The 27,243-nt window shown below is 48.7% G+C and overlaps 1 protein-coding gene across 1 annotated transcript in view; it reads left to right on the top strand.

The window, feature by feature from the left end:
* The window catches only part of flna (filamin A, alpha (actin binding protein 280)), a 216,810-nt gene that overhangs the window by 24,475 nt on the left and 165,092 nt on the right, over positions 1-27,243 (top strand). The window contains exon 2 of the mRNA XM_064921966.1: positions 20,599-21,119. Within this exon, the coding sequence (XP_064778038.1) occupies positions 20,768-21,119 (352 nt within the window). The 5' untranslated portion in view covers positions 20,599-20,767. The remainder of the gene's footprint in view (positions 1-20,598; positions 21,120-27,243) is intronic.

Genomic DNA, 27,243 nt, shown 5'->3' with positions numbered 1-27,243 from the left:
CAAAATCACTTTCTCTAGGCCTCCTCCTAGGGCCTGCTATCAAAATCACTTTCTCTAGGCCTTCTCCTAGGGCCTGCTATCAAAATCACTTTCTCTAGGCCTTCTCCTAGGGCCTGCTATCAAAATCACTTTCTCTAGGCCTTCTCCTAGGGCCTGCTATCAAAATCACTTTCTCTAGGCCTCCTCCTAGGGCCTGCTATCAAAATCACTTTCTCTAGGCCTTCACCTATGTCCTATCACTGCAATGTTCAAACTCTAGGCCTTCTCCTAGGTCCTATCACTGAAATGTTTTTTTAAATATATATATATATATATATATATTTTTAGTATTATTTTTTTTTACCCCGTTTTCTCCCCAATTGGTAGTTACAATCTTGTCTCATCTCTGCAACTCCCGTAGTTAGTAGTTGGTGCCCTGTGTCCTCCGAAACACAACCCAACCAAGCCGCACTGCTTCTTGACACACTGCCCACTTAACCCGGAAGCCAGCCGCACCAATGCGTCGGAGGAAACACCGTACACCTGGTGCACTGCACCCGGCCCGCCACAGGAGTCGCTAGAGCGCGGTGGGACAAGGACTTCTCTGCTGGCCAAACCCTCCCCCTAACCCGGACGATGCTGGGCCAATTGTGCACCGCCCCATGGGTCTCCCGGTCGCGGCCGGCTGCGTCAGAGCGCGGACTCGATCCCAGAATCTCCTGCACCACTCAGGGGGCCTGTATGTGTGTGTTTTATTACATAAATTGTTGTTTTATTGAGAGTCAGTAGGGTTGGGGGTAGGTGTGTATTACATTACCATGGCAACACATGCCCTTCATACACACGCATGATAGGCATCCCTCTAAGGAGATGTGTGAGAGAGGCTGGTGACATCATACCTTTTAAATCCGACGTCGCGGTCATGACGTCAACTCTCTGGAAACAAGGACAGGGAGAGACCCACTGATACTGTACCAATTAAGGCTCTCACAGGACAGGGAGAGACCCACTGATACTGTACCAATTAAGGCTCTCACAGGACAGGGAGAGACCCACTGATACTGTACCAATTAAGGCTCTCACAGGACAGGGAGAGACCCACTGATACTGTACCAATTAAGGCTCTCACAGGACAGGGAGAGACCCACTGATACTGTACCAATTAAGGCTCTCACAGGACAGGGAGAGACCCACTGATACTGTACCAATTAAGGCTCTCACAGGACAGGGAGAGACCCACTGATACTGTACCAATTAAGGCTCTCACAGGACAGGGAGAGACCCACTGATACTGTACCAATTAAGGCTCTCATAGGACAGGGAGAGACCCACTGATACTTTACCAATTAAGGCTCTCACAGGACAGGGAGAGACCCACTGATACTGTACCAATTAAGGCTCTCATAGGACAGGGAGAGACCCACTGATACTGTACCAATTAAGGCTCTCACAGGACAGGGAGAGACCCACTGATACTGTACCAATTAAGGCTCTCATAGGACAGGGAGAGACCCACTGATACTTTACCAATTAAGGCTCTCACAGGACAGGGAGAGACCCACTGATACTTTACCAATTAAGGCTCTCACGGGAGAGGGAGAGAAAAGAGGAAACAGTGACCCTCTATCTTTTTCACAAGTTCATGAACAACCCTTCCCACTGGTTCTACTCGCACTGCAGCAGAAAAACAGAGGGAAAGAGAGACTGAGACAGAGAGAAAAGGTAAACATACGTTTTTCTTCTGCTTTGTTTTAGTGTTGAATGTCTTGATGGATGTGGTCTGTTTTACACTGCTTAGTCCTGCACAGATAGTGGTTTAGTCCTGCACAGATAGTGGTTTAGTCCTGCACAGATAGTGGTTTAGTCCTGCACAGATAGTGGTTTAGTCCTGCACAGATAGTGGCTTAGTCCTGCACAGATAGTGGTTTAGTCCTGCACAGATAGTGGTTTAGTCCTGCACAGATAGTGGTTTAGTCCTGCACAGATAGTGGCTTAGTCCTGCACAGATAGTGGTTTAGTCCTGCACAGATAGTGGTTTAGTCCTGCACAGATAGTGGCTTAGTCCTGCACAGATAGTGGTTTAGTCCTGCACAGATAGTGGTTTAGTCCTGCACAGATAGTGGCTTAGTCCTGCACAGATAGTGGCTTAGTCCTGCACAGATAGTGGTTTAGTCCTGCACAGATAGTGGTTTAGTCCTGCACAGATAGTGGTTTAGTCCTGCACAGATAGTGGTTTAGTCCTGCACAGATAGTGGTTTAGTCCTGCACAGATAGTGGTTTAGTCCTGCACAGATAGTGGTTTAGTCCTGCACAGATAGTGGCTTAGTTGGCTTAGTTGGTTAGTTAGTAGCATAGTTGGTTAGTTAGTGGCTTAGTTGGTTAGTTAGTGGCTTAGTTGGTTAGTTAGTAGCATAGTTGGTTAGTTAGTGGCTTAGTTGGTTAGTTAGTGGCTTAGTTGGTTCGTTAGTGGCTTAGTTGGTTAGTTAGTGGCTTAGTTGGTTCGTTAGTGGCTTAGTTGGTTAGTTAGTGGCTTAGTTGGTTCGTTAGTGGCTTAGTTGGTTAGTTAGTGGCTTAGTTGGTTAGTTAGTGGCTTAGTTGGTTCGTTAGTGGCTTAGTTGGTTCGTTAGTGGCTTAGTTGGTTCGTTAGTGGCTTAGTTGGTTAGTTAGTGGCTTAGTTGGTTAGTTAGTGGCTTAGTTGGTTCGTTAGTGGCTTAGTTGGTTAGTTAGTGGCTTAGTTGGTTCGTTAGTGGCTTAGTTGGTTCGTTAGTGGCTTAGTTGGTTAGTTAGTGGCTTAGTTGGTTAGTTAGTGGCTTAGTTGGTTCGTTAGTGGCTTAGTTGGTTCGTTAGTGGCTTAGTTGGTTAGTTAGTGGCTTAGTTGGTTCGTTAGTGGCTTAGTTGGTTCGTTAGTGGCTTAGTTGGTTCGTTAGTGGCTTAGTTGGTTAGTTAGTGGCTTAGTTGGTTTGTTAGTGTTGGTAGATTACAGGATGTCAGCAGCACCATGACTGTCCCCGTTAACATCTAGTGCCAAAAGTGCCCTGGCTACGGTGACATGGATTCATCTTCCGCTCCAGTGAAATGTGTTCTGCTTCTCGGTTCAGTCTGTCAGGAGAGGAGTGGTGTTGCCTCGGCAGTTAGTTGGTGCCACTGTGCTGTGAGACCTCCCAGGGACGCTTCGGGCTGGTTGTTATTGTAGTTAACCTGATGAGGTTGTAATCTTTGTCTGCCCCTCTGTGAAACACTCTGACTGGACATATTATGAAAGATCGTACTGTCTGGTTTCTGCGTACGTTCTGCATTGTGTTAAGGAACTGCATTGATGTTGGTCAGTGTTGATTTTAGCATGTACATCTTGGTGGGGCCAGCAAAGACGCTGTATAACACAACACTAAACATTCCATGAATCGCCCTATAACGGCCACAAGCGGTGTCACGCCTTGGTCTTAGTATTTTGTGTTTTCGTTTATTAGTTGGTCAGGCCAGGGTGTGACATGGGTTTATGTTGTTGTATTTCGTATTGGGGTTTTTTAGTTATTGGGATTGCGGCTGAGTAGGGGTGTTGTATAGGCTTGGCTGCCTGAGGCGGTTCTCAATCAGAGTCAGGTGATTCTCGTTGTCTCTGATTGGGAACCGTATTTCGGTTGCCTGGGTTTCACTGTGTATTTCGTGGGTGATTGTTCCTGTCTCTGTTTAGTGTTCACCAGATAGGCTGTAATAGGTTTCACGTTCCGTTTGTTGTTTTTGTATTTATTAGTTATTTCATGTATCGTTACGTTTTTTCTTCATTAAAGACATGAGTAACCACCACGCTGCATTTCGGTCCGACTCTCTTTCGACAAACGAAGAACGCTGTTACAAGCGGTGCCCACAAACTGTTAGGGCCTCCATAAAGCTGCCTGCCCCACCTGCCCTGAATGACAGGTCCCCACTGATGTTGATACTGGGGTTGTGCACACGGGCAGAACCGAGCTTCACGCGACAGTAGTCCGACATTTACTCTCATTCACCTTACAAGCATGTTCCAGCAGACTGGCGGATCAGTGGGTTTTATAATGAGGAGCTCCACACCAAATAAAGTAAAACACGGACCGGTCCTGTCTCGTGCCCTATGGGGTGATGTAGAGGGAAGTAGAGGAGAGGAGGAGAGTGGAGGAAATGTGATGTAGAGGGAAGTAGAGGAGAGGAGGAGAGTGGAGGGGAGAGGGGAGGAAATGTGATGTAGAGGGAAGTAGAGGAGAGGAGGAGAGTGGAGGGGAGAGGGGAGGAAATGTGATGTAGAGGGAAGTAGAGGAGAGTAGGAGAGTGGAGGGGAGAGGGGAGGAAATGTGATGTAGAGGGAAGTAGAGGAGAGGAGGAGAGTGGAGGGGAGAGGGGAGGAAATGTGATGTAGAGGGAAGTAGAGGAGAGGAGGAGAGTGGAGGGGAGGAAATGTGATGTAGAGGGAAGTAGAGGAGAGGAGGAGAGTGGAGGGGAGAGGGGAGGAAATGTGATGTAGAGGGAAGTAGAGGAGAGGAGGAGAGTGGAGGGGAGGAAATGTGATGTAGAGGGAAGTAGAGGAGAGGAGGAGAGTGGAGGGGAGGAAATGTGATGTAGAGGGAAGTAGAGGAGAGGAGGAGAGTGGAGGGGAGGAAATGTGATGTAGAGGGAAGTAGAGGAGAGGAGGAGAGTGGAGGGGAGAGGGGAGGAAATGTGATGTAGAGGGAAGTAGAGGAGAGTAGGAGAGTGGAGGGGAGAGGGGAGGAAATGTGATGTAGAGGAGAGGAGGAGAGTGGAGGGGAGAGGGGAGGAAATGTGATGTAGAGGGAAGTAGAGGAGAGGAGGAGAGTGGAGGGGAGGAACTGTGATGTAGAGGGAAGTAGAGGAGAGGAGGAGAGTGGAGGGGAGAGGGGAGGAAATGTGATGTAGAGGGAAGTAGAGGAGAGGAGGAGAGTGGAGGGGAGAGGGAGGAAATGTGATGTAGAGGGAAGTAGAGGAGAGTAGGAGAGTGGAGGGGAGAGGGGAGGAAATGTGATGTAGAGGGAAGTAGAGGAGAGGAGGAGAGTGGAGGGGAGAGGGGAGGAAATGTGATGTAGAGGGAAGTAGAGGAGAGGAGGAGAGTGGAGGGGAGGAAATGTGATGTAGAGGGAAGTAGAGGAGAGGAGGAGAGTGGAGGGGAGAGGGGAGGAAATGTGATGTAGAGGGAAGTAGAGGAGAGGAGGAGAGTGGAGGGGAGGAAATGTGATGTAGAGGGAAGTAGAGGAGAGGAGGAGAGTGGAGGGGAGAGGGGAGGAAATGTGATGTAGAGGGAAGTAGAGGAGAGGAGGAGAGTGGAGGGGAGGAAATGTGATGTAGAGGGAAGTAGAGGAGAGGAGGAGAGTGGAGGGGAGGAAATGTGATGTAGAGGGAAGTAGAGGAGAGGAGGAGAGTGGAGGGGAGGAAATGTGATGTAGAGGGAAGTAGAGGAGAGGAGGAGAGTGGAGGGGAGAGGGGAGGAAATGTGATGTAGAGGGAAGTAGAGGAGAGGAGGAGAGTGGAGGGAGAGGGGAGGAAATGTGATGTAGAGGGAAGTAGAGGAGAGTAGGAGAGTGGAGGGGAGAGGGGAGGAAATGTGATGTAGAGGGAAGTAGAGGAGAGGAGGAGAGTGGAGGGGAGAGGGGAGGAAATGTGATGTAGAGGGAAGTAGAGGAGAGGAGGAGAGTGGAGGGGAGGAAATGTGATGTAGAGGGAAGTAGAGGAGAGGAGGAGAGTGGAGGGGAGAGGGGAGGAAATGTGATGTAGAGGGAAGTAGAGGAGAGGAGGAGAGTGGAGGGGAGGAAATGTGATGTAGAGGGAAGTAGAGGAGAGGAGGAGAGTGGAGGGGAGAGGGGAGGAAATGTGATGTAGAGGGAAGTAGAGGAGAGGAGGAGAGTGGAGGGGAGGAAATGTGATGTAGAGGGAAGTAGAGGAGAGGAGGAGAGTGGAGGGGAGGAAATGTGATGTAGAGGGAAGTAGAGGAGAGGAGGAGAGTGGAGGGGAGGAAATGTGATGTAGAGGGAAGTAGAGGAGAGGAGGAGAGTGGAGGGGAGAGGGGAGGAAATGTGATGTAGAGGGAAGTAGAGGAGAGGAGGAGAGTGGAGGGGAGAGGGGAGGAAATGTGATATAGAGGGGATCACACAACACATGACGGCACACAGACACACAGACACACAGTCACACGGACACACGGTCACACGGACACACAGTTACACGGACACACAGACACACAGTCACACGGACACACAGACACACGGACACACAGACACTGAGGCTACATGTTGCTGTAATCTGTGAACGTCTCTATCAGGCTCTGTGTGGTTAGCGACTGGTCAACTGCAGCTTGTTCACAGCAGCTCCCTTCCGCTCCTCGCTGCTGATAGGTTGTGGTTGATCACATGATGTGCCACCACGTTCCCTCATGTTAGCTAAACCATCCAACCCACAGCACATAATAATCACATTGAGTTATACTAAACAAGGTGTCTGCTACCTCAAAGGCTGAGAAAGTGTTGGGACAGTGTAGTAGCCTACACCTCCTCTAGGGGGAGCCAGAGGAACACAGATCAGCCAGTCTCTCCCTCTCTCTCTCCCTCTCTCTCTCTCTCTCTCTCTCTCTCTGTCTCTCTCTCCCTCTCTCTCTCTCTCTCTCTCCTCTCTCTCTCTCTCTCTCTCTCTCTCTCTCTCTCTCTCTCCTCTCTCCCTCCCTTCCTTCCTTCCTTCCTTCCCTCGGCACCCCAGTCTTCAGTCCCACACTAACCTTTATACAGTAGTTAGTTCCTGTTAACTGTTCAGTCGTATACACTACAGTGTGAGTCAGATACATGGTTGTGTTTTATTGGGGGTCATTAAGGTTAGGGGTTGGTGGTGGGTGTGTATCACATTACCATGGAAACACACAAAGTTTCATATTTCTATCTTCTGGGGACCAAATATTTGATTCCCATCCAAACTTCTATTTTCCCTAAACCTAACCTTAACCGCAAACCCCTAACCCTAAAACGATACCTAATTCCTACTGTAACCCCTAACCCTAAAACTATACCTAACTATAACCCCTAACCCTAAAACTATACCTAACTCCTACTGTAACCCCTAACCCTAAAACTATACCTAACTATAACCCCTAACCCTAAAACTATACCTAACTCCTACTGTAACCCCTAACCCTAAAACTATACCTAACTATAACCCCTAACCCTAAAACTACACCTAACTGTAACCCCTAATCCTAAAACTATACCTAACTATAGCCCCTAACCCTAAAACTATACCTAACTATAACCCCTAACCCTAAAACTATACCTAACTGCTACTGTAACCCCTAACCCTAAAACTATACCTAACTCCTAACTATAACCCCTAACCCTAAAACTATACCTAACTATAACCCCTAACCCTAAAACGATACCTAACTCCTACTGTAACCCCTAACCCTAAAACTATACCTAACTATTACCCCTAACCCTAAAACTATATCTAACTCCTACTGTAACCCCTAACCCTAAAATTATACCTAACTATAACCCCTAACCCTAAAACTATACCTAACTATAACCCCTAACCCTAAAACTATACCTAACTATAACCCCTAACCCTAAAACTATACCTAACTGTAACCCCTAACCCTAAAACTATACCTAACTATAACCCCTAACCCTAAAACTATACCTAATTCCTACTGTAACCCCTAACCCTAAAACTATACCTAACTATAACCCCTAACCCTAAAACTATACCTAACTGTAACCCCTAACCCTAAAACTATACCTAACTGTAACCCCTAACCCTAAAACTATACCTAACTGTAACCCCTAACCCTAAAACTATACCTAACTATAACCCCTAACCCTAAAACTATACCTAACTGTAACCCCTAACCTCAATTCTAAACCTACTTGTAACCCTAAACCTAACCTCTAAGCCTAAAATAGCATTTCTCCTTGTGGGGACCGTCCTCATGAATTTTCCTTGTTTTACTGTCTGATACCACAAGGATAGTTAAACATAGTAACACAGACAGAGACAGACTCTGAGAGAACATTCCTCCTGTTGTTTCCCATGTTTTGGCTCCTGGCACTGAACTCCTTATTTGGGCAGACTGTCTCTAACCAGTACTCTCTCTTTCTTCCTCTGCCATCTGTTCATCCTTCTATCAATCCATCTATCAATTCACCTCTCATTCCTTCGATACATCTATCAATCAATCAATATATCTCTCCTTCTATCAGTCCATCTATCAATTCACCTCTCATTCCTTCTATACATCTATCAATCACCTCCTCCCTGTAGGCCGTCTCGTCGTTGTTGGTAATCAAGCCTACCACTGTAGTGTCATCTGCAAACTTGCTGATTGAGTTGGATGCGTGCATGGCTACGCAGTCATGGGTGAACAGGGAGTACAGGAGAGGGCTCAGAACGCACCCTTGTGGGGCCCCAGTGTTGAGGATCAGCGGGGTGGAGATGTTGTTACCTACCCTCACCACCTGGGGGCGGCCCGTCAGGAAGTCCAGTACCCAGTTGCACAGGGCGGGGTCGAAACCCAGGGTCTCGAGCTTGATGACGAGCTTGGAGGGCACTATGGTGTTAAATGCCGAGCTGTAGTCGATGAACAGCATTCTCACATAGGTATTCCTCTTGTCCAGATGGGTTAGGGCAGTGTGCAGTGTGGTTGAGATTGCATCGTCTGTGGACCTATTTGGGCGGTAAGCAAATTGGAGTGGGTCTAGGGTGTCAGGTAGGGTGGAGGTGATATGGTCCTTGACTAGTCTCTCAAAGCACTTCATGATGACGGAAGTGAGTGCTACGGGGCGGTAGTCGTTTAGTTCAGTTACCTTAGCTTTCTTGGGAACAGGAACAATGGTGGCCCTCTTGAAGCATGTGGGAACAACAGACTGGTATAGGGATTGATTGAATATGTCCGTAAACACACCAGCCAGCTGGTCTGCGCATGCTCTGAGGACGTGGCTAGGGATGCCGTCTGGGCCTGCAGCCTTGCGAGGGTTAACACGTTTGAAATGATTTACTCACTTCGGCTGCAGTGAAGGAGAGTCCGCATGTTATGGTTGCGGGCCGTGTCAGTGGCACTGTATTGTCCTCAAAGCGGGCAAAAAAGTTATTTAGTCTGCCTGGGAGCAAGACATCCTTGTCCGTGACGGGGCTGGTTTTCTTTTTGTAATCCGTGATTGACTGTAGACCCTGCCACATACATCTTGTGTCTGAGCCGTTGAATTGTGACTCTACTTTGTGTCTATACTGACGCTTAGCTTGTTTGATTGCCTTGCGGAGGGAATAGCTGCACTGTTTGTATTCGGTCATGTTTCCGGTCACCTTGCCCTGGTTAAAAGCAGTGGTTTGCGCTTTCAGTTTCACGCGAATGCTGCCATCAATCCACGGTTTCTGGTTAGGGAATGTTTTAATCGTTGCTATGGGAACGACATCTTCAACGAACGTTCTAATGAACTCGCTCACCGAATCAGCTTATTTGTCAATGTTGTTGTTGGACGCAGTGCGGAACATATCCCAGTCCACGTGATGGAAGCAGTCTTGGAGCGTGGAATCAGATTGGTCGGACCAGCGTTGAACAGACCTGAGAGCGGGAGCTTCTTGTTTTAGCTTCTGTCTGTAGGCAGGGAGCAACAAATGGAGTCGTGGTCAGCTTTTCCAAAAGGAGGGCAGGGGAGGGTCTTATATGCATCGCAGAAGTTAGAATAGCAATGATCGAAGGTTTTACCAGCCCTGGTTACGCTATAATCAATATGCTGATACAATTTAGGGAGTCTTGTTTTCAGATTAGCCTTGTTAAAATCCCCAGCAACAATGAATGCAGCCTCAGGATATGTGGTTTCCAGTTTGCAAAGAAATCCGAGCAAGGGTAGCACACACCTGCACTGGATCCAAACATATAAAACCGTCTGTTGGATTGGGTGGTTCTAGTCTGGTTAATTAAAACCTATAGAATAGACTGTTGGATTGGGTGGTTCTAGTCTGGTTAACTAAAACCTATAGAACCGTCTGTTGGATTGAGAGGTTCTAGTCTGGTTAATTAAAACCTATAGAATAGACTGTTGGATTGGGTGGTTCTAGTCTGGTTAACTAAAACCTATAGAACCGTCTGTTGGATTGGGTGGTTCTAGTCTGGTTAATTAACACCTATAGAATAGACTGTTGGATTGGGTGGTTCTAATCTGGTTAATTAAAACCTATAGAACCGTCTGTTGGATTGAGAGGTTCTAGTCTGGTTAATTAACACCTATAGAACCGTCTGTTGGAATGGGTGGTTCTAGTCTGGTTAATGAAAACCTATAGAACTGTCTGTTGGATTAGGAGGCTCTAGTCTGGTTAATTACAACCTATAGAACCCTCTGTTGGATTGGGAGGGTCTAGTCTGGTTAATTACAACCTATAGAACCCTCTGTTGGATTGGGAGGGCCTAGTCTGGTTAATTACAACCTATAGAACCCTGTGTTGGATTGGGAGGGTCTAGTCTGGTTAACTACAACCTATAGAACCGCCTGTTGGATTGGGAGGGCCTAGTCTGGTTAATTACAACCTATAGAACCCTCTGTTGGATTGGGAGGGTCTAGTCTGGTTAATTACAACCTATAGAACCCTCTGTTGGATTGGGAGGGTCTAGTCTGGTTAATTACAACCTATAGAACCCTCTGTTGGATTGGGAGGGTCTCGTCTGGTTAATTACAACCTATAGAACCCTCTGTTGGATTGGGAGGGTCTAGTCTGGTTAATTACAACCTATAGAACCCTCTGTTGGATTGGGTGGTTCTCGTCTGGTTAATTACAACCTATAGAACCCTCTGTTGGATTGGGAGGGCCTCGTCTGGTTAATTACAACCTATAGAACCCTCTGTTGGATTGGGTGGTTCTCGTCTGGTTAATTACAACCTATAGAACCCTCTGTTGGATTGGGAGGGTCTAGTCTGGTTAATTACAACCTATAGAACCCTCTGTTGGATTGGGAGGGTCTAGTCTGGTTAATTACAACCTATAGAACCCTCTGTTGGATTGGGAGGGCCTAGTCTGGTTAATTACAACCTATAGAACCCTGTGTTGGATTGGGAGGGTCTAGTCTGGTTAACTACAACCTATAGAACCGCCTGTTGGATTGGGAGGGCCTAGTCTGGTTAATTACAACCCATAGAACCCTCTGTTGGATTGGGTGGTTCTCGTCTGGTTAATTACAACCTATAGAACCCTCTGTTGGATTGGGAGGGCCTAGTCTGGTTAGTTACAACCTATAGAACCCTCTGTTGGATTGGGAGGGCCTCGTCTGGTTAATTACAACCTATAGAACCCTCTGTTGGATTGGGTGGTTCTCGTCTGGTTAATTACAACCTATAGAACCGTCTGTTGGATTGGGAGGGCCTAGTCTGGTTAATTACAACCTATAGAACCCTCTGTTGGATTGGGTGGTTCTCGTCTGGTTAATTACAACCTATAGAACCCTCTGTTAGATTGGGAGGGCCTAGTCTGGTTAATTACAACCTATAGAACCCTCTGTTGGATTGGGAGGGCCTAGACTGGTTAGTTACAACCTATAGAACCCTCTGTTGGATTGGGAAGGTCTAGTCTGGTTAATTACAACCTATAGAACCCTTTGTTGGATTGGGAGGGTCTAGTCTGGTTAATTACAACCCATAGAACTCTCTGTTGGATTGGGAGGGCCTAGTCTGGTTAATTAAAACCTATAGAAACCTCTGTTGGATTGGGTGGTTCTAGTCTGGTTAATTACAACCTATAGAACTCTCTGCTGGATTGGGAGGGCCTAGTCTGGTTAATTACAACCCATAGAAACCTCTGTTGGATTGGGAGGGTCTAGTCTGGTTAATTACAACCTATAGAACCCTCTGTTGGATTGGGAGGGTCTAGTCTGGTTAATTACAACCTATAGAACTGTCTGTTGGATTGGGAGGGCCTAGTCTGGTTAATTACAACCTATAGAACCCTCTGTTGGATTGGGAGGGCCTAGTCTGGTTAATTACAACCTATAGAACCCTCTGTTGGATTGGGAGGGTCTAGTCTGGTTAATTACAACCTATAGAACCCTCTGTTGGATTGGGAGGGCCTAGTCTGGTTAATTACAACCTATAGAATAGTCTGTTGGATTGGGAGGGCCTAGTCTGTTGGATTGGGAGGGCCTAGTCTGTTGGATTGGGAGGGCCGAGTCTGTGGATTGGGAGGGCCTAGTCTGTTGGATTGGGAGGGCCTAGTCTGTTGGATTGGGAGGGCCTAGTCTGTTGGATTGGGAGGGCCTAGTCTGTTGGATTGGGAGGGCCTAGTCTGTTGGATTGGTAGGGTCTAGTCTGGTGGATTGGGAGGTCCTAGTCTGTTGGATTGGGAGGGTCTAGTCTGGTGGATTGGGAGGGTCTAGTCTGGTGGATTGGGAGGGTCTAGTCTGGTTAGTTACAACCTATAGAACCCTCTGTTGGATTGGGAGGGCCTCGTCTGGTTAATTACAACCTATAGAACCCTCTGTTGGATTGGGTGGTTCTCGTCTGGTTAATTACAACCTATAGAACCGTCTGTTGGATTGGGAGGGCCTAGTCTGGTTAATTACAACCTATAGAACCCTCTGTTGGATTGGGTGGTTCTCGTCTGGTTAATTACAACCTATAGAACCCTCTGTTAGATTGGGAGGGCCTAGTCTGGTTAATTACAACCTATAGAACCCTCTGTTGGATTGGGAGGGCCTAGACTGGTTAGTTACAACCTATAGAACCCTCTGTTGGATTGGGAAGGTCTAGTCTGGTTAATTACAACCTATAGAACCCTTTGTTGGATTGGGAGGGTCTAGTCTGGTTAATTACAACCTATAGAACTCTCTGTTGGATTGGGAGGGCCTAGTCTGGTTAATTAAAACCTATAGAAACCTCTGTTGGATTGGGTGGTTCTAGTCTGGTTAATTACAACCTATAGAACTCTCTGCTGGATTGGGAGGGCCTAGTCTGGTTAATTACAACCCATAGAAACCTCTGTTGGATTGGGAGGGTCTAGTCTGGTTAATTACAACCTATAGAACCCTCTGTTGGATTGGGAGGGTCTAGTCTGGTTAATTACAACCTATAGAACTGTCTGTTGGATTGGGAGGGCCTAGTCTGGTTAATTACAACCTATAGAACCCTCTGTTGGATTGGGAGGGCCTAGTCTGGTTAATTACAACCTATAGAACAGTCTGTTGGATTGGGAGGGCCTAGTCTGTTGGATTGGGAGGGCCTAGTCTGTTGGATTGGGAGGGCCGAGTCTGTGGATTGGGAGGGCCTAGTCTGTTGGATTGGGAGGGCCTAGTCTGTTGGATTGGGAGGGCCTAGTCTGTTGGATTGGGAGGGCCTAGTCTGTTGGATTGGGAGGGCCTAGTCTGTTGGATTGGTAGGGTCTAGTCTGGTGGATTGGGAGGTCCTAGTCTGTTGGATTGGGAGGGTCTAGTCTGGTGGATTGGGAGGGTCTAGTCTGGTGGATTGGGAGGGTCTAGTCTGGTGGATTGGGAGGGTCTAGTCTGTTGGATTGGGAGGGCCTAGTCTGTTGGATTGGGAGGGTCTAGTCTGTTGGATTGGGAGGGTCTAGGCTGTTGGATTTTGAGGGTATAGTCTGTTGGATTGGGAGGGCTTAGTCTGTTGGATTGGGAGGGCATAGTCTGTTGGATTGGGAGGGCCTAGTCTGTTGGATTGCGAGAGTCTCGTCTGTTGGATTGGGAGGGTCTCGTCTGTTGGATTGGGAGGGCCTAGTCTGGTGGATTGGGAGGGTTTAGTCTGGTGGATCGGGAGGGTTTAGTCTGGTGGATTGGGAGGGTTTAGTCTGGTGGATTGGGAGGGCCTAGTCTGGTGGATTGGGAGGGTCTAGTCTGGTGGATTGGGAGGGTCTAGTCTGTTGGATTGGGAGGGTCTAGTCTGTTGGATTGGGAGGGTCTAGTCTGTTGGATTGGGAGGGTCTAGTCTGGTGGATTGGGAGTGTCTAGTCTGTTGGATTGGGAGGGTCTAGTCTGTTGGATTGGGAGGGCCTAGTCTGTTGGATTGGGAGGGTTTAGTCTGGTGGATTGGGAGGGTTTAGTCTGGTGGATTGGGAGGGTCTAGTCTGGTGGATTGGGAGGGTTTAGTCTGGTGGATTGGGAGGGTCTAGTCTGTTGGATTGCGAGAGTCTCGTCTGTTGGATTGGGAGGGTCTCGTCTGTTGGATTGGGAGGGCCAAGTCTGGTGGATTGGGAGGGTTTAGTCTGGTGGATTGGGAGGGTTTAGTCTGGTGGATTGGGAGGGCCTAGTCTGGTGGATTGGTTAGGGCCTAGTCTGGTGGATTGGAAGGGCCTAGTCTGTTGGATTGGGAGGGTTTAGTCTGGTGGATTGGGAGGGTTTAGTCTGGTGGATTGGGAGGGTCTAGTCTGGTGGATTGGGAGGGTCTAGTCTGTTGGATTGGGAGGGCCTAGTCTGTTGGATTGGGAGGGTCTAGTCTGTTGGATTGGGAGGGTCTAGGCTGTTGGATTTTGAGGGTATAGTCTGTTGGATTGGGAGGGCTTAGTCTGTTGGATTGGGAGGGCATAGTCTGTTGGATTGGGAGGGCCTAGTCTGTTGGATTGCGAGAGTCTCGTCTGTTGGATTGGGAGGGTCTCGTCTGTTGGATTGGGAGGGCCTAGTCTGGTGGATTGGGAGGGTTTAGTCTGGTGGATCGGGAGGGTTTAGTCTGGTGGATTGGGAGTGTTTAGTCTGGTGGATTGGGAGGGCCTAGTCTGGTGGATTGGGAGGGTCTAGTCTGGTGGATTGGGAGGGTCTAGTCTGTTGGATTGGGAGGGTCTAGTCTGTTGGATTGGGAGGGTCTAGTCTGTTGGATTGGGAGGGTCTAGTCTGGTGGATTGGGAGTGTCTAGTCTGTTGGATTGGGAGGGTCTGGTCTGTTGGATTGGGAGGGCCTAGTCTGTTGGATTGGGAGGGTTTAGTCTGGTGGATTGGGAGGGTTTAGTCTGGTGGATTGGGAGGGTCTAGTCTGGTGGATTGGGAGGGTTTAGTCTGGTGGATTGGGAGGGTCTAGTCTGTTGGATTGCGAGAGTCTCGTCTGTTGGATTGGGAGGGTCTCGTCTGTTGGATTGGGAGGGCCAAGTCTGGTGGATTGGGAGGGTTTAGTCTGGTGGATTGGGAGGGTTTAGTCTGGTGGATTGGGAGGGCCTAGTCTGGTGGATTGGTTAGGGCCTAGTCTGGTGGATTGGAAGGGCCTAGTCTGTTGGATTGGGAGGGTTTAGTCTGGTGGATTGGGAGGGTTTAGTCTGGTGGATTGGGAGGGTCTAGTCTGGTGGATTGGGAGGGCCTAGTCTGGTGGATTGGGAGGGTCTAGTCTGTTGGATTTGGAGGGTCTAGTCTGGTGGATTGGGAGGGCCTAGTCTGGTGGATTGGGAGGGTTTAGTCGGGTGGATTGGGAGGGTTTAGTCTGTTGGATTGGGAGGGCCTAGTCTGGTGGATTGGGAGGGTCTAGTCTGGTGGATTGGGAGGGTTTAGTCTGGTGGATTGGGAGGGCCTAGTCTGGTGGATTGGGAGGGTCTAGTCTGGTGGATTGGGAGGGTTTAGTCTGTTGGATTGGGAGGGCCTAGTCTGGTGGATTGGGAGGGCCTAGTATGTAGTATTGGGAGGGTCTATTCTGTTGGATTTTGAGGGTCTAGTCTGGTGGATTGGGAGGGCCTAGTCTGGTGGATTGGGAGGGTCTATTCTGTTGGATTTTGAGGGTCTAGACTGGTGGATTGGGAGGGCCTAGTCTGGTGGATTGGGAGGGCCTAGTCTGTTGGATTGGGAGGGCCTAGTATGGTGGATTGGGAGGGTCTAGTCTATTGGATTGGGAGGGTCTAGTCTGGTGGATTGGGAGGGCCTAGTCTGGTGGATTGGGAGGGTCTAGTCTGGTGGATTGGGAGGGTTTAGTCTGTTGGATTGGGAGGGCCTAGTCTGGTGGATTGGGAGGGCCTAGTATGTAGTATTGGGAGGGTCTATTCTGTTGGATTTTGAGGGTCTAGTCTGGTGGATTGGGAGGGCCTAGTCTGGTGGATTGGGAGGGTTTAGTCTGGTGGATTGGGAGGGTTTAGTCTGTTGGATTGGGAGGGCCTAGTCTGGTGGATTGGGAGGGCCTAGTCTGTTGGATTGGGAGGGCCTAGTATGGTGGATTGGGAGGGTCTAGTCTATTGGATTGGGAGGTTCTAGTCTGGTGGATTGGGAGGGCCTAGTCTGGTGGATTGGGAGGGTCTAGTCTGGTGGATTGGGAGGGTCTAGTTTGGTGGATTGGGAGGGTTTAGTCTGGTGGATTGGGAGGGTCTAGTCTGGTGGATTGGGAGGGTCTATTCTGGTGGATTGGGAGGGTCTAGTCTGGTGGATTGGGAGGGTCTAGTCTGGTGGATTGGGAGGGTCTAGTCTGGTTGATTGGGAGGGTCTAGTCTGGTGGATTGGGAGGGTCTAGTCTGGTGGATTGGGAGGGTCTAGTCTGGTGGATTGGGAGGTTCTAGTCTGGTGGATTGGGAGGGTCTAGTCTGGTGGATTGGGAGGGTCTAGTCTGGTGGATTGGGACGGTCTAATCTGGTGGATTGGGAGGGTCTAGTCTGGTGGATTGGGAGGGTCTAGTCTGGTGGATTGGGAGGGTCTAGTCTGGTGGACTGGGAGGGTCTAGTCTGGTGGATTGGGAGGGTCTAGTCTGGTGGATTGGGAGGGTCTAGTCTGGTGGATTGGGAGGGTCTAGTCTGTTGGATTGGGAGGGTCTAGTCTGTTGGATTGGGAGGGTCTAGTCTGGTGGATTGGGAGGGTCTAGTCTGTTGGATTTGGTGGGCCTAGTCTGTTGGATTGGGAGGGCATAGTCTGTTGGATTGCGAGGGCCTAGTCTGTTGGATTGGGAGGGTCTAGTCTGGTGGATTGGGAGGGCCTAGTCTGGTGGATTGGGAGGGCCTAGTCTGGTGGATTGGGAGGGTCTAGTCTGGTGGATTGGGAGGGTCTAGTCTGGTGGATTTGGAGGTCCTAGTCTGGTGGATTGGGAGGGTCTAGTCTGTTGGATTTGGTGGGCCTAGTCTGTTGGATTGGGAGGGCATAGTCTGTTGGATTGCGAGGGCCTAGTCTGTTGGATTGGGAGGGTCTAGTCTGGTGGATTGGGAGGGCCTAGTCTGGTGGATTGGGAGGGCCTAGTCTGGTGGATTGGGAGGGTCTAGTCTGTTGGATTGGGAGGGTCTAGTCTGGTGGATTGGGAGGGCCTAGTCTGGTGGATTGGGAGGGTTTAGTCTGTTGGATTGGGAGGGTCTCGTCTGTTGGATTGGGAGGGCCTAGTCTGGTGGATTGGGAGGTTCTAGTCTGGTGGATTGGGAGGGTTTTGTCTGGTGGATTTTGAGGGTTTAGTCTGGTGGATTGGGAGGGTCTAGTCTGGTGGATTGGGAGGGTCTAGTCTGTTGGATTGGGAGGGTCTAGTCTGTTGGATTGGGAGGGTCTAGTCTGTTGGATTGGGAGGGTCTAGTCTGGTGGATTGGGAGGGTCTAGTCTGTTGGATTGGGAGGGTCTAGTCTGTTGGATTGGGAGGGCCTAGTCTGTTGGATTGGGAGGGCATAGTCTGTTGGATTGCGAGGGTTTAGTCTGGTGGATTGGGAGGGCCTAGTCTGGTGGATTGGTTAGGGCCTAGTCTGGTGGATTGGGAGGGCCTAGTCTGTTGGATTGGGAGGGTTTAGTCTGGTGGATTGGGAGGGTTTAGTCTGGTGGATTGGGAGGGTCTAGTCTGGTGGATTGGGAGGGCCTAGTCTGGTGGATTGGGAGGGTCTAGTCTGTTGGATTTGGAGGGTCTAGTCTGGTGGATTGGGAGGGCCTAGTCTGGTGGATTGGGAGGGTTTAGTCTGGTGGATTGGGAGGGTTTAGTCTGTTGGATTGGGAGGGCCTAGTCTGGTGGATTGGGAGGGTCTAGTCTGGTGGATTGGGAGGGTTTAGTCTGGTGGATTGGGAGGGCCTAGTCTGGTGGATTGGGAGGGCCTAGTATGTAGGATTGGGAGGGTCTATTCTGTTGGATTTTGAGGGTCTAGTCTGGTGGATTGGGAGGGCCTAGTCTGGTGGATTGGGAGGGTTTAGTCTGGTGGATTGGGAGGGTTTAGTCTGTTGGATTGGGAGGGCCTAGTCTGGTGGATTGGGAGGGCCTAGTATGGTGGATTGGGAGGGTCTAGTCTGTTGGATTGGGAGGGTCTAGTCTGGTGGATTGGGAGGGCCTAGTCTGGTGGATTGGGAGGGTCTAGTCTGGTGGATTGGGAGGGTTTAGTCTGGTGGATTGGGAGGGTCTAGTTTGGTGGATTGGGAGGGTTTAGTCTGGTGGATTGGGAGGGTCTAGTCTGGTGGATTGGGAGGGTCTAGTCTGGTGGATTGGGAGGGTCTAGTCTGGTGGATTGGGAGGGTCTAGTCTGGTGGATTGGGAGGGTTTAGTCTGGTGGATTGGGAGGGTTTAGTCTGGTGGATTGGGAGGGTCTAGTCTGGTGGATTGGGAGGGTCTAGTCTGGTGGATTGGGAGGGTCTAGTCTGGTGGATTGGGAGGGTCTAGTCTGGTGGATTGGGAGGGTCTAGTCTGGTGGATTGGGAGGGTCTAGTCTGGTTGATTGGGAGGGTCTAGTCTGGTGGATTGGGAGGGCCTAGTCTGGTGGATTGGGAGGGTTTAGTCTGGTGGATTGGGAGGGTTTAGTCTGTTGTATTGGGAGGGTCTAGTCTGGTTGATTGGGAGGGTCTAGTCTGGTGGATTGGGAGGGCCTAGTCTGGTGGATTGGGAGGGTTTAGTCTGGTGGATTGGGAGGGTTTAGTCTTTTGGATTGGGAGGGCCTAGTCTGGTGGATTGGGAGGGTCTAGTCTGTTGAATTGGGAGGGTTTAGTCTGGTGGATTGGGAGGGCCTAGTCTGGTGGATTGGGAGGGTCTAGTCTGGTGGATTGGGAGGGTCTAGTCTGGTGGATTGGGTGGGTCTAGTCTGGTGGATTGGGAGGGTCTAGTCTGGTGGATTGGGAGGGTCTAGTCTGGTGGATTGGGAGGGTTTAGTCTGGTGGATTGGGAGGGTTTAGTCTGGTGGATTGGGAGGGTTTAGTCTGTTGTATTGGGAGGGTCTAGTCTGGTTGATTGGGAGGGTCTAGTCTGGTGGATTGGGAGGGCCTAGTCTGGTGGATTGGGAGGGTTTAGTCTGGTGGATTGGGAGGGTTTAGTCTTTTGGATTGGGAGGGCCTAGTCTGGTGGATTGGGAGGGTCTAGTCTGTTGGATTGGGAGGGTTTAGTCTGGTGGATTGGGAGGGCCTAGTCTGGTGGATTGGGAGGGTCTAGTCTGGTGGATTGGGAGGGTCTAGTCTGGTGGATTGGGAGGGCCTAGTCTGGTGTATTGGGAGGGTCTAGTCTGGTGGATTGGGAGGGTTTAGTCTGGTGGATTGGGAGGGTCTAGTCTGGTGGATTGGGAGTGTCTAGTCTGGTGGATTGGGAGGGTTTAGTCTGGTGGATTGGGAGGGTCTAGTCTGGTGGGTTGGGAGGGTCTAGTCTGGTGGATTGGGAGGGTTTAGTCTGGTGGATTGGGAGGGTCTAGTCTGGTGGATTGGGAGTGTCTAGTCTGGTGGATTGGGAGGGTTTAGTCTGGTGGATTGGGAGGGTCTAGTCTGGTGGGTTGGGAGGGTCTAGTCTGGTGGATTGTGAGGGTCTAGTCTGGTGGATTGGGAGGGTTTAGTCTGGTGGATTGGGAGGGTTTAGTCTGGTGGATTGGGAGGGTCTAGTCTGGTGGATTGGGAGGGTCTAGTCTAGTGGATTGGGAGGGTCTAGTCTGGTGGATTGGGAGGGTCTAGTCTGGTGGACTGGGAGGGTCTAGTCTGGTGGATTGGGAGGGTCTAGTCTGGTGGATTGGGAGGGTCTAGTCTGGTGGATTGGGAGGGTCTAGTCTGTTGGATTGGGAGGGTCTAGTCTGTTGGATTGGGAGTGTCTAGTCTGGTGGATTGGGAGGGTCTAGTCTGGTGGATTTGGAGGTCCTAGTCTGGTGGATTTGGAGGGTCTATTCTGTTGGATTTGTTGGGCCTAGTCTGTTGGATTGGGAGGGCATAGTCTGTTGGATTGCGAGGGCCTAGTCTGTTGGATTGGGAGGGTCTAGTCTGGTGGATTGGGAGGGCCTAGTCTGGTGGATTGGGAGGGCCTAGTCTGGTGGATTGGGAGGGTCTAGTCTGGTGGATTGGGAGGGTCTAGTCTGGTGGATTTGGAGGTCCTAGTCTGGTGGATTGGGAGGGCCTAGTCTGTTGGATTGGTAGGGTCTAGTGAAGCCCATTTAATTAGATATGTCTGCATGCGGTGGGCAATCTACATTTATCTTCAGAATATTTAGGAAGCTGTTTAAATGATTGGCTATACATTTACTCCACTTTTGGTACCACAATGCATCATGGCTAAACATTGGTATTGTAGTGGCAGGTGTGATGTTACTATGTTGGTGGACAACCTCATAAACACAGCAATGTGTATACAGGGAATTGCAGCTTCACTCCCCCACCTCTTTGTATCGGATACAGGGGGACAAACTAAACACTCATCAACTTTTCAGGTTTTTATTAAACTCCACAAATCTACAACTTCAGGCAATCCAATTATTTTCCCTAGATCTCATCCCTCTTTCTCTCTCTCTGTCATTTCTCCTGCAGAAACTTTGGCGCAGCAGCGAGAGGGAGAAAGAATAGCGAGAGGGAGAAAGAAGAGCGAGAGGGAGAAAGAAGAGCGAGAGGGAGAAAGAAGAGCGAGAGGGAGCAGACGTCCAACTCAGACTCCACCCTAAATCCTTGGCAGTGAGCGGAGAGACCAGCCACCATAAAAATGAGTGGCTCCCACCCCCGTCAGCACCAGTCGGTCCAACCGGCGCTCAACGCCCCGGACATGCCTGCTACAGAGAAGGACCTCGCAGAGGGAGCGACATGGAAGAAGATCCAACAGAACACCTTCACCCGCTGGTGTAACGAGCATCTGAAATGCGTCAACAAGCAGATCACCAATCTCCAGATGGACCTGGGCGACGGGCTGCGGCTGATCGGACTCCTGGAGGTGTTGAGCCAGAAGAAGATGTTCAGGAAATACAACCAGAAACCCACCTTCCGACAGATGCAGCTCGAGAACGTCTCGGTGGCACTCGAGTTCCTAGACAAGGAGAACATCAAGCTGGTGTCCATAGGTGGGTGAAAGTTACTATACTCATAGTAGGCTACCTTATTGGCGATCATAAAGCTGTGACGACTGTAGAGGTGGGGGGAGCAGTTATAATAACACTGTAGAGGTGGGGGGGAGCAGTTATAATAACACTGTAGAGGTGGGGGAACAGTTATAATAACACTGTAGAGGTGGGGGGAACAGTTATAATAACACTGTAGAGGTGGGGGGAACAGTTATAATAACACTGTAGAGGTGGGGGGGGAGAACAGTTATAATAACACTGTAGAGGTAACACTGTAGAGGTGGGGGGGGGGAACAGTTATAATAACAGTTATAATAACACTGTAGAGGTGGGGGGAACAGTTATAATAACACTGTAGAGGTGGGGGGGACAGTTATAATAACACTGTAGAGGTGGGGGGGGGAACAGTTATAATAACACTGTAGAGGTGGGGGGACAGTTATAATAACACACTATATAACACTGAGGTGGGGGGGACAGTTATAATAACACTGTAGAGGTGGGGGGGGACAGTTATAATAACACTGTAGAGGTGGGGGGAACAGTTATAATAACACTATAGAGGTGGGGGGACAGTTATAATAACACTGTAGAGGTGGGGGGAACAGTTATAATAACACTGTAGAGGTGGGGGGACAGTTATAATAACACTGTAGAGGTGGGGGGAACAGTTATAATAACACTGTAGAGGTGGGGGGAACAGTTATAATAACACTGTAGACAGTTATAATAACACTGTAGAGGTGGGGGGGACAGTTATAATAACACTGTAGAGGTGGGGGGGGACAGTTATAATAACACTGTAGTTATAATAACACTGGTGGGGGGGGGGGACAGTTATAATAACACTATAGAGGTGGGGGGAACAGTTATAATAAATAACAGTTATAATAACAGTTATAATGTAGAGGTGGGGGGGACAGTTATAATAACACTGTAGAGGTGGGGGGGTTATAATAACACTGTAGAACAGTTTATAAGGTAACAGTTATAATAACACTGTAGAGGTGGGGGGGACAGTTATAATAACACTGTAGAGGTGGGGGGGACAGTTATAATAACACTGTAGAGGTGGGGGGACAGTTATAATAACACTGTAGAGGTGGGGGGACAGGTAGAGGGGGGGACAGTTATAATAACACTGTAGAGGTGGGGGGACAGTTATAATAACACTGTAGAGGTGGGGGGGACAGTTATAATAACACTGTAGAGGTGGGGGGACAGTTATAATAACACTGTAGAGGTGGGGGGGACAGTTATAATAACACTGTAGAGGTGGGGGGACAGTTATAATAACACTGTAGAGGTGGGGGGACAGTTATAATAACACTGTAGAGGTGGGGGGACAGTTATAATAACACTGTAGAGGTGGGGGGACAGTTATAATAACACTGTAGAGGTGGGGGGAACAGGTGTAGAGGGGGGGAACAGTTATAATAACACTGTAGAGGTGGGGGGGGAGGTGGGGGGGACAGTTATAATAACACTGTAGAGGTGGGGGGACAGTTATAATAACACTGTAGAGGGGGGGGGTTATAACAGTTATAATAACACTGTAGAGGGGGGGACAGTTATAATAACACTGTAGAGGTGGGGGGGGACAGTTATAATAACACTGTAGAGGTGGGGGGACAGTTATAATAACACTGTAGAGGTGGGGGGACAGTTATAATAACACTGTAGAGGTGGGGGGGACAGTTATAATAACACTGTAGAGGTGGGGGGACAGTTATAATAACACTGTAGAGGTGGGGGGAACAGTTATAATAACACTGTAGAGGTGGGGGACAGTTATAATAACACTGTAGAGGTGGGGGGAACAGTTATAATAACACTGTAGAGGTGGGGGGGACAGTTATAATAACACTGTAGAGGTGGGGGGACAGTTATAATAACACTGTAGAGGTGGGGGGAACAGTTATAATAACACTGTAGAGGTGGGGGGGACAGTTATAATAACACTGTAGAGGTAGAGGGGGGGGACAGTTATAATAACACTGTAGAGGTGGGGGAACAGTTATAATAACACTGGGGAACAGTTATAATAACACTGTAGAGGTGGGGGGACAGTTATAATAACACTGTAGAGGTGGGGGAACAGTTATAATAACACTGTAGAGGTGGGGGGGGACAGTTATAATAACACTGTAGAGGTGGGGGAACAGTTATAATAACACTGTAGAGGTGGGGGGGACAGTTATAATAACACTGTAGTTATAATAACAGGTGGGGGGGGGACAGTTATAATAACACTGTAGAGGTGGGGGGACAGTTATAATAACACTGTAGAGGTGGGGGGGACAGTTATAATAACACTGTAGAGGTGGGGGGGACAGTTATAATAACACTGTAGAGGTGGGGGGACAGTTATAATAACACTGTAGAGGTGGGGGGACAGTTATAATAACACTGTAGAGGTGGGGGGACAGTTATAATAACACTGTAGAGGTGGGGGAGCAGTTATAATAACACTGTAGAGGTGGGGGGACAGTTATAATAACACTGTAGAGGGGGGGACAGTTATAATAACACTGTAGAGGTGGGGGGGGACAGTTATAATAACACTGTAGAGGTGGGGGGGACAGTTATAATAACACTGTAGAGGTGGGGGGGGAACAGTTATAATAACACTGTAGAGGTGGGGGGACAGTTATAATAACACTGTAGAGGTGGGGGGGACAGTTATAATAACACTGTAGAGGTGGGGGGGACAGTTATAATAACACTGTAGAGGTGGGGGGGACAGTTATAATAACACTGTAGAGGTGGGGGGGACAGTTATAATAACACTGTAGAGGTGGGGGGGGACAGTTATAATAACACTGTAGAGGTGGGGGGGGGACAGTTATAATAACACTGTAGAGGTGGGGGGACAGTTATAATAACACTGTAGAGGTGGGGGGACAGTTATAATAACACTGTAGAGGTGGGGGGGAACAGTTATAATAACACTGTAGAGGTGGGGGGGACAGTTATAATAACACTGTAGAGGTAGAGGGGGGGGACAGTTATAATAACACTGTAGAGGTGGGGGGGGGGACAGTTATAATAACACTGTAGAGGGGGGGGGAACAGTTATAATAACACTGTAGAGGTGGGGGGAACAGTTATAATAACACTGTAGAGGTGGGGGGGACAGTAGAGGTGGGGGGGACAGTTATAATAACACTGTAGAGGTGGGGGGACAGTTATAATAACACTGTAGAGGGGGGGACAGTTATAATAACACTGTAGAGGTGGGGGGACAGTTATAATAACACTGTAGAGGTGGGGGGGACAGTTATAATAACACTGTAGAGGTGGGGGGGACAGTTATAATAACACTGTAGAGGTGGGGGGACAGTTATAATAACACTGTAGAGGTGGGGGGACAGTTATAATAACACTGTAGAGGTGGGGGGGAACAGTTATAATAACAGACAGTTATAATAACACTGTAGAGGTGGGGGGACAGTTATAATAACACTGTAGAGGTGGGGGGGACAGTTATAATAACACTGTAGAGGTGGGGGGACAGTTATAATAACACTGACAGTTAGACTGGTGGGGGGGGACAGTTATAATAACACTGTAGAGGTGGGGGACAGTTATAATAACACTGTAGAGGTGGGGGAACAGGGGGGGGACAGTTATAATAACACTGTAGAGGTGGGGGGACAGTTATAATAACACTGTAGAGGTGGGGGAACAGTTATAATAACACTGTAGAGGTGGGGGGACAGTTATAATAACACTGTAGAGATGGGGGGGACAGTTATAATAACACTGTAGAGGTGGGGGGGGACAGTTATAATAACACTGTAGAGGTGGGGGGACAGTTATAATAACACTGTAGAGGTGGGGGAACAGTTATAATAACACTGTAGAGGTGGGGGGGGACAGTTATAATAACACTGTAGAGGTGGGGGGGACAGTTATAATAACACTGTAGAGGTGGGGGGACAGTTATAATAACACTGTAGAGGTGGGGGGGACAGTTATAATAACACTGTAGAGGTGGGGGGAACAGTTATAATAACACTGTAGAGGTGGGGGGGACAGTTATAATAACACTGTAGAGGTGGGGGGGGACAGTTATAATAACACTGTAGAGGTGGGGGGACAGTTATAATAACACTGTAGAGGTGGGGGGACAGTTATAATAACACTGTAGAGGGGGGGGGACAGTTATAATAACACTGTAGAGGTGGGGGGACAGTTATAATAACACTGTAGAGGTGGGGGGACAGTTATAATAACACTGTAGAGGTGGGGGGGACAGTTATAATAACACTGTAGAGGTGGGGGGACAGTTATAATAACACTGTAGAGTTATAATAACACTGTGAGGTGGGGGGGACAGTTATAATAACACTGTAGAGGTGGGGGGGACAGTTATAATAACACTGTAGAGGTGGGGGGACAGTTATAATAACACTGTAGAGGTGTAGACAGTTATAATAACACTGTAGAGGGGGGGGACAGTTATAATAACACTGTAGAGGTGGGGGGTTATAATAACAGTTATAATAACACTGTAGAGGTGGGGGGGACAGTTATAATAACACTGTAGAGGTGGGGGGACAGTTATAATAACACTGTAGAGGGGGGGGACAGTTATAATAACACTGTAGAGGTGGGGGGGGACAGTTATAATAACACTGTAGAGGTGGGGGGACAGTTATAATAACACTGTAGAGGTGGGGGGACAGTTATAATAACACTGTAGAGGTGGGGGGACAGTTATAATAACACTGTAGAGGTGGGGGGGACAGTTATAATAACACTGTAGAGACAGTTATAATAACACTGTAGAGGTGGGGGGGACAGTTATAATAACACTGTAGAGGTGGGGGGACAGTTATAATAACACTGTAGAGGTGGGGGACAGTTATAATAACAGTTATAATAACACTGTAGAGGTGGGGGGACAGTTATAATAACACTGTAGAGGTGGGGGGGGGACAGTTATAATAACACTGTAGAGGTGGGGGGGACAGTTATAATAACACTGTAGAGGTGGGGGGAACAGTAGAGGTGGGGGGACAGTTATAATAACACTGTAGAGGTGGGGGGGACAGTTATAATAACACTGTAGAGGTGGGGGGGACAGTTATAATAACACTGTAGAGGTGGGGGGACAGTTATAATAACACTGTAGAGGTGGGGGGGACAGTTATAATAACACTGTAGAGGTGGGGGGGACAGTTATAATAACACTGTAGAGGTGGGGGGACAGTTATAATAACACTGTAGAGGTGGGGGGGGGGTAGACAGTTATAATAACACTGTAGAGGTGGGGGACAGTTATAATAACACTGTAGAGGTGGGGGGGACAGTTATAATAACACTGTAGAGGTGGGGGGACAGTTATAATAACACTGTAGAGGTGGGGGGACAGTTATAATAACACTGTAGAGGTGGGGGGACAGTTATAATAACACTGTAGAGGTGGGGGGACAGTTATAATAACACTGTAGAGGTGGGGGGAACAGTTATAATAACACTGTAGAGTGGTGGGGGGTAGGGGGGAACAGTTATAATAACACTGTAGAGGTGGGGGGACAGTTATAATAACACTGTAGAGGTGGGGGGGACAGTTATAATAACACTGTAGAGGTGGGGGGGAACAGTTATAATAACACTGTAGAGGTGGGGGGACAGTTATAATAACACTGTAGAGGTGGGGGGACAGTTATAATAACACTGTAGAGGTGGGGGGACAGTTATAATAACACTGTAGAGGTGGGGGGACAGTTATAATAACACTGTAGAGGTGGGGGGGGACAGTTATAATAACACTGTAGAGGTGGGGGGACAGTTATAATAACACTGTAGAGGTGTTATAATAACACTGTAGAGGTGGGGGGGACAGTTATAATAACACTGTAGAGGTGGGGGGGACAGTTATAATAACACTGTAGAGGTGGGGGGGACAGTTATAATAACACTGTAGAGGTGGGGGGGACAGTTATAATAACACTGTAGAGGTGGGGGGACAGTTATAATAACACTGTAGAGGTGGGGGGGACAGTTATAATAACACTGTGTGGGGGGACAGTTATAATAACACTGTAGAGGGGGGGACAGTTATAATAACACTGTAGAGGTGGGGGGACAGTTATAATAACACTGTAGAGGTGGG

The sequence above is a fragment of the Oncorhynchus masou genome, chromosome 18, assembly GCF_036934945.1.
Source record: "Oncorhynchus masou masou isolate Uvic2021 chromosome 18, UVic_Omas_1.1, whole genome shotgun sequence".
In the NCBI taxonomy this organism is placed as follows: domain Eukaryota; kingdom Metazoa; phylum Chordata; class Actinopteri; order Salmoniformes; family Salmonidae; genus Oncorhynchus; species Oncorhynchus masou.
The sequence above is the reverse complement of the archived record's forward strand: the minus strand, read 5'-3'. Positions and strand labels throughout refer to the sequence as shown.